Genomic DNA, 16,908 nt, shown 5'->3' on the forward strand with positions numbered 1-16,908 from the left:
ACCTCTTCCTCTTAAGGGCACACCGATCCAGGGGCGACAAGCAACTTAAAAAAATAAATCTTTTTTTCACGTCCATTGGCTGACATAACATACTCACATTTATTTTGGCATTTTTGGTTAGGTCTGTTTTTTCTGCCCATCACAAGACAATCTCTGGCCATGGTACTGGCCCTCTAGCAAATGCCATTGTGCATCTCGCTCACTTTTTCAACTTTCCTCTTCTGTCCTCATCCTTCTCACCGTTGGAGCAGCCTAATTTCCCTCACTCTTCACCTGAATCATCCCTTCTTACCCAGACAGACACTTCTACAAGAACGCGCACACAGGATTACCCATCTCTTAACCTGCTTTTAGCCTAAATACAATACAACAGTCTTACTTGAGGTTAGTGTAGTGAAGCTCCTTTCAGTTGAAGTGCTACAAATTACTGCTTGTTATAACCTCTTGCTGCCACTGTACAAGCTCACCATGTCTCACAACCTCAGTAACATCAGGAGAGATGAAGGGACCTGTTGCTGCTCCACTCTCTGTGGCCGTTTCTGAAACTAAAGGCCATGCGTCTCATGTCTGCTTTGCTTGGCTTTTTATTATGTGCTACATGCGTCATATGTCAAGGCATAAGGCTGATTAATTTACGATATTGAGTAATTCATGATAAATATAATGCTATTAGGCTCCAAGCTAGATTCCTCGCCGACTGCTTTCCTTCTAAACAACTGCTGATTAGCTATAAACACATTCTCAAGCCATGGTTCTTAATGTGACTGGGACTGGATGCCTGGTTGGTATCGGTGAACGGATATGACTGGAATAATGGTAGGGTGCCAGCCTAGCTCACCGTCCACTCTCCTAGTGGACCTGAGCCGTGTTCCCCCTTCTATTAGTTTTTTCCTTGCCCTCTCGGGGGCTTGGATTAGGGGGGAAGGGATCATAATATAGGGCTTGTTAAGCCCCTTTGAGACTGTGGAATGTGATAAGGGCCAACAATAGTTTGACTTAAATTGTCTTGTTTTAAGAGCATGCCAGGTTTAACCTCTTTAGCTATACACCTGGTGTTTAGCCCTGCCCCACCCCGATTAAAATACTTTATAAGGTAGTTAAACCCATGACCAAGTACTCATGGGCACACCACTAGAAATATCCCTCCAGAGTCCATCTAAACTAGATTTGGCACTAGATGCTACTCTCTAAAACACAACATTATTACCAGACAAATAGAAAAATTCCACTTGCTGTGTTCTAGCTTAACTCAACTCTAACAGGTGGTGTCCACATTGAATATTTCACTTGCGTTATCTTTTTTGTACAAGCACAACCTCTTATATCCCTATTGTGCAGAGAAATACTCCATTACCTTGGGTATGTATTTTCTGAATAAAATTAGTGGTAAGTAGTTCAAAGACATTGCCATACAGAGTACACACCATGCACACATGAAAGCAAGAATGAAGCTGTGATCAGAGAAATTCGCTTAATTTCTCCACATGAAAGTCAGAAGAAGAGACATGAGAAACTCATCACCTTCATCAGCAATCCATAATACTCTGGCCGTCAGGGATAATTGCATTTAGGGCTTTTGATAATATTAAAATACTTCAGATAGTGCCTATCACAAGTGAACCAACCTATTGTATACAGCCCTCATCAACAAGACATTACCGGCAACGAAGAAGGCTTTGGGCTACCTTAATGATACCCTGCTCCAACACTGTAAAAATTAATGAATTTTTAGTAGTTTGGTTTACTATTTCCTCGAGTACTCCAACTCGAATACACATTGCCATTCGAGTTAGTTGAGTTGAGGCAACTAGTGCTGGTTTCAGCACTAGTTGCCTCAACATCATGGTCTAAACATTGGACAGATTATCCAATGGCACACAATCCTTACCCTGCGTCTTGGGACTTAGGACAGCGGATGTCTGGCTGGTCTCCAAAGTTCTTGTAGGTTGATGTAGTTTTCAGAGCAGATCAGAACGCCATGGGACCATCCGCACCACCAGGCACTAGACAAGAAAGAAAACGTAGTTTGGTTGATATTGAAGACAGTTCTTTTGTGTGCAACAAGCTTAGGGCTTTTAATTGAAACTCCAACAAAGAATGTCTTCCTTGTTCTTTCAGGCAAGTAATATTTTTAACTGCTTGGTTACACGTCACATTTATTCACAAACGTTTAAAATTTGGGTATGATAATCACAACGGCCTATTCTGCTTCAGAAAGCACAGTAGATTGGGTTAAGGGATGATATTTTCAGTCAAGGTGGACTGCAGCTAATGTCTTGCAAAGTATATCAGAATTTGCTCATAATTGGGAGGCTGTTTTTGATGTCATTGATTAAATACTCGTAATGCATGCATCTAAGCTAATGGGGCGTTGCTTGTGCTGCCTCCAGGAAGCAAGGCTAACCCCCTGCGAGCCGTTGTGCAGGTTCAATCAGGCATCGGATGTTACTTTGTTCCGTTTCAAAAATGAAAAAACCGCTTACCAGTAATGAGGAAGTTCCCGTGCTCCTCCAGGGCTTCGCTGTACTTGCGGACCACATGGTTCAGACCGAGGTCCAGTTCATAAAAGGTCAGAGTCTGCTGGGTATTGGCTGCTGCCTCTCCAGTAGGGTCGTTGTCAGCTTCCTGAGAGAAGGAAATGAGAACCGTTAGGGTCGTTGGCTGACTACCATAACGGAGGATTTTCCTATCCAAATAAATACAGCAATTATCTTTTGAGTATTTAAGAGAACTTAAATATTAAGACTGTTGCCTTCACCCTTACTGCAGCATGTTTTATGGTCTTGAAACAAGAAGAAGCAATGTGCTACAGAGACTACAAGAAGTTACCTCAAGCATCTGAAGGAGCCAACAAAGGAAACGGACACATCAACTGAAAGGACTGGACGGAACATTAAGTGGCTAGGTCACAAAAATCTCCATTATAACATTAAAATATTTGAAGTAGACCAGCACTCTTTGAAAAGATACACTGAAAAAGTGTACACATCCACGCACACAGGAAAGTCAGAATGAAGCTGTGATCAGAGAAAATAATTATTCTCTCCAAGTGCAAGTCAGAGAAGAGACATGAGAACTCATCACTTCATCAGCTCATTTCTTTCTTCCTGTTCGTCAAATAATAATTGTGATACATCTCTGGTTTATCAGTTGTCACCAGAGTCCAACGTGATATATTAAATTTGCTGACAATAACTTGCCTGACACAGAATAAAGTATACATTAATATGCACTACTTTTTATTAAAAGAAGAGTTAAGAATCAATGGTTTTAGCCTCACCTCATAGTCCATCTCCAGGCAGGCAAACATGGGGTTCTCAAAGCCCACGTCCACCCCCACCACATGGTAGACCAACGTGTTGGCCTTGTGGGCCTCCAGAGGGGAGGAGATGGTCAACCTGGCCGCCGCGTCTCTGTTCAGAATGTACACCAGCTTCTGTTTTTCAATTGCACCTGGGGAAGAAGGGAGTGGGAGTAGAATAATACGATTAACACACGGGTACGCCATTACCGCAGAGAATCCTTTCTACAGGAAAAGGTAACTACACGCACACATTGCAGTTTTTCTTGCGTTTCATGCGGCTGGCCGAATGCAAAAGTACAAGTTGCAAGAGCTCAGCAAGCTACATTGCATAGTTAAATTAAGCACCGCTAAAAACAACTGTTATTAGTTGTATGGGCTGGCGCTCACAATACTGCAGACTAAAGCCCATTATTAATATTAAATATGTACCTAGAAACGGTACGGTATAATCAGTATTATGCATTGCCAATGCCACCATCCGCATGCGTTTGTTCAACATTCTGTCTACTAGACAATATTCTACAAATTACCCTTTCCAAGTAATTAATATTGGGCACAAAAAATATATAATATTAAACCTCTCGACGGTATTAATATAATCACTAGCTAGGTGGTCCATGGCGATGGAGAGCATTGAATAACGACTAACATTGTACGATCCAATTACATTGAATGCGTTTGCGAATTTTTCCACAGGATGATAAAATGATTACAAATCATTGAGTTTAATGGTTCTGCGAAAAGGCGACAATTTCAATTTTGTATAAACAAATAAATCAGTTTAACCAATCACATTGCAGTATCTTTGTCAACAAGTGGAACGCCCTGTAACCTATGACTTACCAATCATGACAGCTCTGCCTTTGGGGTCCACAGCCAGGAACTGACCGGGTACAATGCGTCTGCAACCACTCTTGCCAAAAGTCTCCTGGTGGATCTTCTCAAACATGTTTTTTGAGGAATGGTATTCCAGGATGACGATCCGACCACTGTCACTACCTACCACAATGTAGTCTGAAATGCAAATACAATCCTGTGTTATAAGGTGTCTGCTGTCTGATTATGATTACTGACAAATTTGGGTAAAAAAAAAAAAAAAAGTTAAGAAAATAAATACGATGAGTATTTCAAACAACAACATGACTTCATGTATTATAACACGAGAAAGAAAAAAATCGTAAATTACAGATATTGATCTGGACAACATGTCTCATGCCAGTGTAACATACCTTTGGTTCCTCCAGTGAGTCTGAAGGCCATCAAGGACCTCACGATTCCGAACACTTCCATCGTAAGCAGGGTGTGGACTTTCCCTGTGTTGGCATCAGGCCTCAGCAGTTCAAGAATTTTCCCGCGAGAAACGACAATCTCCTGCATTTTGGTGCCTATAGGAGCAAAAAACATCACACTCAGTTACCAACTGCACTAACATTAATTCAATAGGGACATACTATGAAAGTTTCAAAAAGCTACCAGATACAAAGGGTCACAGTTTGAATCGACAGCAAGCATTCAACACTTGATAGAGCAAACAGGAAGTCCAATCATCATATCCATTTTGTTATAAATCTGAAAAGGGATCAAAAGGTAATCGTAGCATGCATTTTGCTGCTGTCCACCCGATTTCCCCTTGAGTGATTAATAAAGTATTATGTTATCAACGGCTACTTATCTTTAGCTTATGTGTTAACATTTGGTCAGATATAGCCTGACTTGATTGATATATGTAGTTTGATTAGGCTCAAACATTGCTCCACAGTTTGAACTGAGTATACTCCGCTTGTATTCAAAGTTGTATTACGCAGTGACCAATGCCATAACTCTTTTGGAATTGGAAGCTAAGTATTTTGGAAGCAAATATTATGTCTACCAATATATCAATGACACTTATCTCTCATGAAAAACATATTTCTATGTAAACAGCAGGCTGCGTTCAATTCACAACTCATAATAGAAAACAAACAGAATGTATGAAACGCAGGCCAAAGTAAGGGGCGACAAAAACATCAACAGCCCAGCTATACCCCCGTTATATACCTGAGAAGTTGCCATGGATGGCATGCGAGATGCCAGTGGCACGCTGCAAAGTGATGTTGTACAGAAACATGGCTGCCTACGAGAAGGTATCCAAAGTAGGTCTTCAGGAGCTGGCCACAGCCCTCACTTAACGGTCCAAACTAGAGATGCAAACAGAAGGACACGACAAAATGAAATCAGCATTGAGAAGATATATGGTTCTGTGTTTGTATAGTTATTGGGGATTTGATAATCTTGTTTTCCAACGTTGCATAACTAAGTCACTTTGGCTCGATTGTGTAATTATGCAATGTTGGGATATGTGTCGTTGAATATTAGAGCATCATGAAAAAACAAAATACAGTTCACTAACTGAGTTTTTGCTGTATGATGCCGTAGAATACATGTGTGATATGTTCATCTCGGATGCAAACTATTTCCCCATTAAGTAACCGCTAAAAACTAGTTTGAATATTGCGTCTGAATATTGACGTGAACTTGCCCGATTTCCGTAACAAATTTGCTATCTCAAAATACTTAAGCGTATAGAAACCGCAGTTTAATAACTGAGCCATTTTAAAGTCATAATGATATTGTTTAGGATAAACCCCATATCTTGTTAAATAGCTCGATATTGGGCTAGCTAGGTCCATTCATACAAAGCGACCCATCCAAAATAGATACATCTGTAACTACAAATATATTCGAAATCTATGGGAAATAATCAACGCATAATACATCCCATGCATAGTGGATACCGTGAGTATAAATAATATAAACTTTTTACCGTTGCCAATGAAAGGATGACTTAGATTTCAAGTTGATTAGAAATCATTCCCAATAATAACAAGTAGGCCTACGACAAATTAAACGAATGGCGGCCGTTTCGGGGTCCTTCGTCAACAATAACGTCGTCATACACTAATAGAGTGGCCAGCACTCGCCTGATGGATATTCTATAAATGTGTGTGACCGTCATATGTAAACTCTCCTGTAGATGGCAGCATTATTTACCGCTCTCAAAATGCTTTTGAAGTGTAGACTTTGCTGGCCATACGTTTTTAGGTTGTGTATTGCAAGAATCTTTTTACATTTGAACATTTGAAAATGGTGGTATAAATTGTAAGAATCACGTTACGTATTTACTCCATAGCTAGTTGACAACCCACTCTTATATTAAATGTAAACTGGTTGTGTGTCTAATATATCATTTTGAGGAAGGTAAATTACTATTTATTTATTAGGCTTAGGCAAGGATTTTTATTTATATTTTCTGCAGGGCTTATGGTGTATGTTTGCGCGTGTGTGCGTGTTTTTCGTTTTGTTTTGTTTTGTTTTGTTTATTGTATGTTGGGTATGGACATACCCTGCTGCTCCTCCACATCTGAAATTCCTAACGGAAAAATAAAGTAATTTTAATTTTAATTGAATTGGATTGAAAGAATTAAAGTTAGGACTATATTGTTGAATAGGCCAATTGGTCTGTAGTTGTGAAATGTCCTTGTATATATTTGATGAATTATAATCTTATTTGTTTCCACATAATGAAGGCTTAAAAGGGATAAAAGGGAGAGTACAAACTCTCTCATATTTCTATAAACTTATTTGTGATTATAGTCAATGTCTGTTTTTTTGTTTTATTGTATTTGGTTCAGTAATATTGCAACCATTAATAGCGTTTCGATGTAACACTAAACGATCAATTGTTTAATTACAAGCTTGACTAAAAGGCAGGCTGTCAACTTCCGGACTACAAAAATAACACCACACTGTATATTCTCTGATGGGGTCGAATTGCTCATGACCAACGAGGACGATCCTTTCAGCGGAGACACCAACACCGCTTCACGACCTGCCGTGTAGGGGGTCTGGGGGGGACGAAATCTTTTGTCAAATAAAACAGCTGGCAATCCGTCTTTTTTATTTTTGCAACCAAGAAAGCTTCTACAGCTTTGCGGTTTCGTGGCCTCTCCTCATCTGGAATCGTCTTTACACACACTGGCACTGCACCGGGACGGACGTGGATTTGTTTCTAATGGACCCTGCGCCTGTATCTCCTTTGTCGTTCTGACCGGTCTCTCACTCGCCTTCGGGGAGAGTATAAATACAGTATAAAGACTTTGGGATCACACAGAGGCAAGTGCATGAACCAGTAGACGCGTCTTGAACCCGATGACGCTTTCCTGAACCGTTAACGCCTGGAGCACGTCTGTACACTGTTACACGTCCGTTACACGCCTCACGTCTGAGGCAGACACACTGCCGGCCACGGTGGAAACAGCCTAAGATCCTTTTAACGAGGTGAGTTTATTTTTTTAATTTTACATTTCCTTTTATGTGGTTGCACTGGGTTGTTGCTATGATAATTAGGTTCACTATTGGACATTTCGTGGCATAATAGGAGGAATCGAGGGCATCGTTATGTCTCTGGCAGTTTGTAGACCATCTCCTCAGCCAGCTATAGAGGCTGTGGTGGACACAATAACTTGACGTTATCTCCCCCTGCTGCTTATCGTCTCATAGTCCGTTCTTTCTTGTATTTTCTCCCCATCGTCGCACGTATCTGCCGGTTTCACAGATTCTTGTTTATTTCCCCGTCCCACCTACTTAGTTCCTCTGTACCCTAATTTCCGTTTCGTATTATCCCCTCACCCACTTTCCCCTCTTCTGTTCACCCCGTTACCCCTCCCTCGTCCTTCTTCCTGCCAGTGTTGCTAAGATACGGCTTCAGCCACAGCCCATTGAAGCATAGTTTTAGGGGAAAGTACCTTAACAAAAGCTTAAGATAGAGCGAGATTACTTATTCAAATTAGCCTACTTTAAGACTGATGTGGCGCTCTTATTTTTGCATAACCTCTATGAATATATTTTAATATTTCTTCATACAACAATATTGGGCAAATTTGAAATCTATCAGTGGTGGAAATAGGCATCTCCTGTGCTCACTCTTCATGTGTTGATCCATGTGCCATGATTGTTCTCTTTGTGATGAATCGTTAGAAAGTGGCAGTAGTAGGCCGTAGAGACTGCACACAAACACAGCCTCGTATAGAGCTGAGAGCAGCAACGCACAAAGCAGTGGGGGGTGGGAGCTCCAGAATAGCGTCTCTTATCATCATGAGACATGAAATGTAGGCCAACATAAATCGTCCAAGTAGCGGCGCATAATCAGCTTCGAACCCGAAACTAACTGTAAGCAAGCACACTGTTACACTTGTGACTGAATCCAACTGCATTTCCCATGACTTGTGTATTCACTCTGGGTGAGAAGTACCGTTGTAAAAAAGAGCGAATAACCTCACCAAGATAGCAACCTGACGCAGGCCACAGGTGGATCCAACTAACACATGGTTTATGTTAGTCCACTCAGTCATATTGAACTCTTCTAGAGGGGTTACTGTCAACTATCCATTATGCCCAAACCATCTAGTTTTTATTTAAATTAAGATAAAGCAGAACTAAACCAAACTTTATGAAATAATTGTATCAAGCTAAAACTATAATCAGACAGAAATACTAATTGCATCGAAGATTTAAAGCCAAGTTAAGAAAACAAATATACCTCACTTTGAAGAGACTTACTGCAAGGAAAATAGCAATGTCCATGAACTAGACATTGACCAAACATTAACTGGCCCATCACTTGACATTATAGAGAATGGAATGCATCGATTATGAAGAGGGAAAGAATACCATTTCCAGCACAGTACGTTTCCCAAGTATGTGTTTGAACTGGTCGAGGTCCAAGGAAAACCAGAGTCCTGGTCGAGGTCCAAGGAAAAGCAGAGTCCTGGGGCTTTGCTGGGAGTGCTGAGCAGAACTTGAACCCAGTGAACACAGGGAAATATCGGTAACAGGAGAATGCAAAGGAAAGACAAATGACAAATCAAGTCAAGTTAGAGTCAAGTTAGAACAAGGTAAAGAGTCAAGTTAGAACAAGATAAAACGGAATATTGTCATTCTGTAATGGTTTGTTTTGCAGTGGGCTACAACGTCAGAAAGGATTTTTAGAGCTTCAATCATTGACGCCAGATCGCGCGGTGACAATTAAGTCCAGAGGCATACAGTCGTGCAAGACCGTTTTAGAGGGAAACATTTGAGAAATTCCGTTTTAGGTTTTCTGTGACTGTGTAAACGGCACAGATGGCGAACTCACACATATCACTGCATCACCTGTATGTGCAATTCAAGGTCTCTGGGAAAATCTGTAATGCCTGTGTAATGCCCTGTTATACTGTTACACAGCATTGTCTTTATACTCTTGACAATAAAGTTGAATTCTAATCTAAAGTAGTTGTAGGTCTTCATTATTATACAAAAGGAATGGCCTCCAGGCAATTCAAGTGTGATGTAAACCCCCAAAGGCTCCCTCTGATTGCATCACATCTTCAAACTGTTTCACAATACTGACACAAATTTTTCTACAAACCTAAAAACGAATCAGATTTTTCCGGATTACTTGAGAGGAATTATTTGTGTTCTATCTTTCCATGGCTACTGGCCATAGCTTCTGTCTAAGCCTGCATCCAAAATACCAAAACAGACAAGCAGTTTTGAACCCATTTGTATTGAGCCCAAAACGTGAAACTTACATGACATGTTAAACACAGAGATAACATTAATGAATGACAATCCAATATTTGAGCAGTTTTCGGGAAACCATCCTAACCATGATACCAATTGAAATTGACTGGTAATCTTCTCTAATGGCAATATGATGACTGAATACTAAAACACCAGGGTGATTAAAATTCAGAACATGAAACACTTGACCGCTCAGCACAAATGGCTTACTTCTAACTTCCTTGTTAAGGAGGCTGGGGGCATTCAGCAAAGACAAATAAGCAATGGTAGTCAATGATATCTGACCAGGCCTTTTGTGTAGGAATTGTCTGGTGTAAGTCTCTCTCTCTCTCTCTCTCTCTCTCTCTCTCTCTCTCTCTCTCTCTCTCTCCTCTCTCTCTCTCTCTCTCTCTCTCTCTCTCTCTCTCTCTCTCTCTCTCTCTCAAATTGTGATTTAGGTAAGCTCTAGCCTATTCAGTATTGTATTTGAATAAGATGTGTAGTTTATACTCATGCATTTAAATTATATCTAGAATAATTAATTCGGTTTATATTCACTCAATTTGATTGCAGTATATGTGCATCAATTTTGAGGAAACCAACACACCCTTAATTCCAAACTTAAAGTAGGTTCATCCTTAACCTTGGTAACAAACAGGGTTTTGTTTGGATCTACATCTCAAAAGTGCATCCTTCTTTTGGATCTTGATTCTCTTTCGTTTTTAAGGCCTTTCATCTGTGCTTTGATACAGGCTGGGCTGCTGTCTATCAGGCATTCATTTCTATTCCCCAACACCCCCCACCCACCCCAGCCCTCTGTGAAGTATTTGAAGGCACTCATGGGAGAAACTGAAGGAGACCTTTAGTGTTTTTTTTTTAGGTCTAGTTAATCAATGTCCTGTCCAGACCAGAAGACCAGAGATTAAGGGCTTTTAAAAACCGAACAAGACTTGAATGAGATATGCATTTAATACGTTTTCCTTCCTTGATTGATCTAGCATGCCACACAAAACATTGTCCCTGCCTTTCACTAGAGAAAATAACAAACCACTTTCCGACCATGGCTAGGTTCACAACTAATAGGGAGAGAGAAACTCAGCTTTTTTTCTTCCATAGTGGTGCATTGCTTGTTTCAACAAAATATACTCTGTTTCTCTTGATATGTGTGTTTTGTCTCTTCCACATGTAAGCAAAAAGAAAAAAGCATCTGTTAAGCTCAGCCAGCAAGAAATAATTTATTCTGTGATTATGTCTATTTTTCCTCCCCCAAAGAACATGATGGTATGTCCTTGTACTTGATGACCCTATACTCTGAACATTACGTGTTGGCTCTCTGCTGGTTTGTTGAGGTGTCACGTTTAAATTCCTACAAGGCTCCTGCTCTACTGTCATCCCAGCTACTCAGGTTAATGCCTGGAAAATTTGCAGACTCACACACACATTTGGATCTGCAAGGATGATTACATCCTGATACGAACCTAAGACCGATAGCAAAATAAAAACTGATTTCCTCTTACTTAGCTATTGGTAAAAGAGCCATATCGGGGCCGCCATTCGCTTCAATAGTTATAATTTGCAGAGGCCAGAACCTAGCTGCTGCGTTAGACACAGCTGAGGGGACAGAATGCATAGCACTGTGTCCTGTATTGAGTGCATACAGATAAGTCAATAGCAAAGCAATTTAATCTCTGTTTTTTGTGTCCCAAAGTTTATTTTATGTTCAGTGGTATGGACTATGCTTAGGCAAAGCCTTAGCTTTAAAATGCTGCTCAGCACTTTTCCTAATTTGATTGGCTAGGCCTTCAATCTGGAAGACATGGGGGCAAGGGGGGGGGGGGGGGGGATTTGGCACGGGACTATATCTGTCCATTTTCTAGCCCAAACATCCCCTAGTGCCCCTTTTAATGCGCTTAAAAGCTGAACGATTAAATGTGTACTATGGTCGTCTTTATAGGAACATGTTCTAGTCCTTGAATGTACTCTTCACTCTTTACTTTACAAGCACTTGTCATCCGACCTTGAATATCCCTAAAACGTACAGACAGTGCCGTGTGGGATAGAGATCAAAATGGTGCAGCACGGAAGTCAGAGTCTTCCTGGGTAAAGGGCAGAGAGGTAAAATGGAGAGCAGCTGTGACAGATGCTGGCTGGACTCCTGAGGGGCAGGAGAAGGGGGTGGAGGTGGTGTCATCCCATCGAGTAATGGAGACCTAAATGTGCACTAATGACAGGGATGACGGAGAGAGCGGGACGGACGGGGCTTCACTGATCTTTGAGAGTGCAATCTGTGTGGACGAAGTGTTTGTGAAGAGGAGAGAGCTTTTAAACATTGTGTAGAATAACCTTGGGACTTAACCCTGCCATTGAATGACATTGGGAGTAAATGCAGCCACATAGCTGCCATTTAACGACTGATATAGAGTGGTTTGAAAGGTTGTTTGTTTCAAATGGTTTGTTTGACATGGGGGCAGTATGATGGAGCATATCAATAGCCTTTTGGACATGTTGCCAACCAGCTAGAGAACAATGACGGAGGTGCAGTTGTACTTGTGGGACAGCCATTCAATCATTCCCCTGCATCAGGCCTTATCAGCCGCAAGGTAATTAAAAATATGGATTTTATCAAAGGTCCACAACTACACATCAAATAAATGAATGGATGGATGGAGTTAACTTTTGTCAGTTATGTGTTTATTTTAATGTTTCCAGCGGAAAAAATACATTGTCGGTAAAGAAAAAAGAGCTTTGCCAGGCACTGACACTGTGTAATAGTATAATCAAGGCCTGCTTGATTACACAGCGGAATAAAGTGAGGATTTGAGAAACACACATATTCCCTTAATTCCCCTGAGGGGAGTTTCCATGACAACGTAACATTTTCAGCACAGACCAGGGCTGCTTCGTTTCAGTTGATAAAACTACTTGAATTAACATTTCAAGCAACCTGTTACTTGCTTTATGCTTGCCTTGTTTGGCAAGGAGAAAACATTTTAGTTCAGATTTCCCCTTCCCGTCCCCTTGTTATGAAGACAGGTTGTCGATTATGGGTTCTAGGATGCTATACCATACATCATGAATGCTTATTTAAAAAGGATTATGGTTAAAATGGCTAAGGGTTGGGAACTTTTCTAAAATATCCCATGTAGTCATTCTTCAAAATGGCACCTTGATAGCCACATTCAAGGGCACAGCTGTAATTTTTCCCATGCAGGTAAATTATATCCTTCTTAACAAAACTGTAAGGGGTGTGAGGGAAAAGGGAGGTTTACTTTGGGACCTGTCGGCACCGGTAAATATGAAGAATGACATTGTGCCATCGGCCAAGGCTGACGCGTGGTCTGGAAGAGATTGGAGATATAGGAAAGGTTTGAATGATGTGTGAAGAATGTGTTAACCTGTCATGGCTGGGGACACGCAAACAACAGCAACGGCAGTGATGTGAGAAGATAGAGAAACTCTGCAATCTGCAAGGGACGAAAGAAAAGGGAACAATTTTATTCTGCTTCTTTATTGTTATGGATAATGGAGGCAGAGTTAACATACAGTCTCCTACCCTTTGCTGACTCCCTCAAGAAGAACCTTTTATTCATTACCCAATTCAAACCCAACTGTAATTCCTGCTTATTTTGGCTGTTAAATTCAGCCAAACCTGATATTTAGTGCCTAATATTTATAATTAATTAGGAGGAGTTGTGCACCTATTAACTTAACACTTGGTCGACTAGTCTATAAACAGGAACATTTTTCAAACCGTGGCGAGATCGTAATTAATGGCAATTCTTAACTGACAAAAGGCGATTTAAACAAAGGCTGACTGAAAGCAAGCTAGCTGACAAAGACTCGTCAGTCACCACCAAAAATGCTGATTGATCTGTTTTTTTTACCTTAAAGCCATTACCACTAATTGCATCTTTTGTTATGGCACTTGCTGTAACATAAAAAAAAAGTGAAAGTGAAAGAGAACGGTTTAGACGGCGCCCGTTGCAAATACATTTCAAACACTCTTCTGCTAATCCAGTAATGAAAATCGATGGAAGAAGCAAATCGTTAAAGAAACACAGCATTTTAAAGCCAAAGTAGTCAGCCAGCTTTTATGAAAATGTGGTAATGCATTTGTTACAAAGATTAGTCTAGCTCTCTGAAAAAATATATGGTTGGCTGTTTGTAAGGGCTATGAATAGCCCAGCCAATGGGCTAGCCTCAGCGAACTGGGAGACAAATCTATCTAACCTAAAAACACAACAGAATTCAGACAACTCTACAAGCGGTGAGAAATATTTTAGGATTAGTTTAGATGTAGTGCTGTATAGTGCTATGCGCTGGCTGTTGAGTTACAGTTTTCCAGACAAGCTCCCGATTTTTAAATCCCCACAGAAACCCAAGTGCTCAATGGAAACTTACCATAAGAGCAGAGGCCCAACGGGATCCATGAGGTCAACATGGGGATACCGTGTATCAATGATCAACATGATAGAGTGAAATGGTTCCAAAACAAACCAGAACACTGGATTCAAACTTTCCAAATGTTGTGAAATCTCTATGTTCAGAACGGAGAACTGCTCCAGTCAGTCCTCTTTGTATCAGCTGGACAGCTCAGGTGTACCCAGTTCACCGGACAAGGTGATGGAAAAACAACCCTCTTAGACATAAGATCTTAATATCCCCCTTATTGATTGAACTGTGTTGTGTTGGGTATCTATTTTCCCATGTTGGGGCTTCTTACCCAGAATTACAGAAACAGAGGATGTGCACAGCAATCGCTGCATAATATCTTCATAACACAGCGCGTCATAAAAACAGCACTGAGTGGTCGCACTAGGGCTTCTGCTGGAGTCAGTCGAGCCACCAAAGGTGACTGTTAATATCGGCTTGGTGTGGAATTTCCTTCGGGAGGCTTGGTGAATGCATGCCAGCAGAGCACTGAAGCTAACCTGCCTCATCTGTCACTTGCTTCACCTCCGCCTCATGCCAGCAGGTACTGTTTGACTGTTTTTTTTGCCTTAGAAAGTGGACTCTCTTTAATAATCCACAGACGTATGTGTGTGGGGGGGGGGTGCGTGTGCGTATATGCATGCATCTAGCTTAGTTAATCAATTGATGCCTTAATCAGAGATGATTAGAGACACGTGCCGGTCATGTTTTCTACTGTACATTTATAACAACATTGTAGGCAGACCAAAGAATCCTGTTTGTGCCATGTGACCCCTTGTTGATCTCACACGAAGACACATGCATTCAATCAACGGATGACAGTAGCTTAAAGTGTAAAAAAAGAAAAGAAGCAGAGGTTATGCTGTTGCCTTGACGACATCGAGTCACAGCTGCCTGCTGCTATGGCAATGTATCAAAAAGAGGAGAGAGGAAAATAATCGCTCATTTCGGGGCGGCTTTTTTGTGTGTGTGTGTGTGTGTGTGTGTGTGTGTGTGCACAGCAAGGGAGGACCACAAAAGCTTGCTCAGTACTTTCTTTTGCAGCAGCAGCAAGACTTTCAAACCTGTTGCCCTTCCCTCTCTGCAAGGAACCATTTGTTTCTAAATGCAACCCTGCTTACACAACATACAACATTACAATGAGGGAATGCTTAATACGACCAACCGCCAAGCTCGGGGAACGTAAAGGAGGTGGAAGATAGAAGCAAGAATATGTGGGTTGCATGAATTTCCGGCAGGGGGTTAGCGTGGGCTATCCTTTAGACAAAACGGCACACAAAAAAAAAGAAAGAGAAAAGAGAGGGGGAGTGGTTGAATACAAAAAGACAGGGAAAGCCTGATTGAAATGGTAAAAGGAATTAGAAGAGGTTGACTGCTCTGCATAACATTGAGCCACAGGAGCCCTATATATTTTGGAGATGATGAAGATGGGGGTGGTGGGGCACTAGGACAAGGAATATGCATCGTGAGATTAAATCGGTATTTGGTGAGCTGGAGGGATTGCTGTGTGGTCGCAAAGGAGTAAGCCACGCTCTCCATTTTCTTTCTTGTCTTGTCCCTGCAGGTCTCTCGAGGAACCGGATCCCGGTCTTCGTCAGTCTGATGTTCCTGAAAGAGGCACGCAAAGATCAAGCAACCCCCTCTACAACACACAAACACACACACAAACACACACACACACACACGCACACACACACACACACACACACTGTATTCCAGGCTCCACAGGTGAATAACCGTGCTGTTTTCTTCAAATGCTAGATAGCAAAACAGTACCTAATATAAACACACGCACACAAACCCACACACACTTGCGTGCACATGAACAAAATTAAACCATCACAACTGGCAAGCTGAATGGGTCGATAAGGTAAAACCTGAACCATATCTGCACTCCCCAACACACACACACACACACACACACACACACACACACACACACACACACACACACACACACACACACACACACACACACACACACACACACACACACACACACACACACACACACGGCGCAGGAGGACAGATGCTTCCTTGTCTCGTCCTCTGACACTCTATTCTGAGCCAGCTGGAGAGAAGATGGGATTGGGGGTTGATGGGTTCCATCTTCTTTGCTTCTTTCCCTGCCATACTCGTTCTCCCCAAGGCTGTGGGTTCCCCGTCGGGCTGTCTGTCCTCGCCGGCTAAGCCCTCATCCTACAAACAATACATATCCTTGTCAATCCCTGTGTAATACTGTGTAATTGCTCGGCTGAAGTGGGAGTTGTTTACCCTTTTCCGGTGACGCAACCAGCCCCTACCCGCTAATCACCAAACCCTGTGTCACTGAACTACATGGTGTACATGTAGTAACAGAGTGGGTGGAGATACGATTTTGTTGTTTGATATTTTTGTCCAGGACTGAGGAGACTATGCGACTGAAGAGCCTTAAATATAGGTCTGTGAGACTCGTGGGTGGGCGACCCTCCCTAGGGTAAGGCATACTTAACCCACACCCTGATCCCAGGCCAAGGGAGCCAGACACGCGGAGAGAGGGATATACCTCGATACAGGAGTAGAGGACAGAAGGAAGACAAACAAAAGGCAGAACT

At 41.6% G+C, this 16,908-nt stretch overlaps 2 protein-coding genes and 1 non-coding gene across 3 annotated transcripts in view; all 3 read right to left on the reverse strand.

Annotated features, from left to right (window-relative positions):
- The window catches only part of LOC130388658 (splicing factor 3B subunit 3-like), a 39,609-nt gene that overhangs the window by 17,844 nt on the left and 4,857 nt on the right, over positions 1-16,908 (reverse strand).
- LOC130388656 (splicing factor 3B subunit 3-like) lies at positions 1,950-6,237 on the reverse strand. The gene is made up of 7 exons (XM_056598096.1): positions 6,108-6,237; positions 5,342-5,481; positions 4,534-4,689; positions 4,148-4,318; positions 3,281-3,453; positions 2,484-2,625; positions 1,950-2,003 (listed from the first exon to the last, which is right to left on the reverse strand). The coding sequence occupies exons 2-7, from the start codon at positions 5,409-5,411 to the stop codon at positions 1,969-1,971; spliced, it is 747 nt and encodes a 248-aa protein (XP_056454071.1). The 5' UTR covers positions 5,412-5,481; positions 6,108-6,237; the 3' UTR covers positions 1,950-1,968.
- Positions 3,015-3,095, reverse strand: LOC130389925 (small nucleolar RNA SNORD111). Its single transcript, XR_008896702.1, has one exon. It is a non-coding gene; the product is annotated as a small nucleolar RNA SNORD111 (small nucleolar RNA).

Source organism: Gadus chalcogrammus, chromosome 9, assembly GCF_026213295.1.
Source record: "Gadus chalcogrammus isolate NIFS_2021 chromosome 9, NIFS_Gcha_1.0, whole genome shotgun sequence".
NCBI classification, from domain to species: Eukaryota; Metazoa; Chordata; class Actinopteri; order Gadiformes; family Gadidae; genus Gadus; species Gadus chalcogrammus.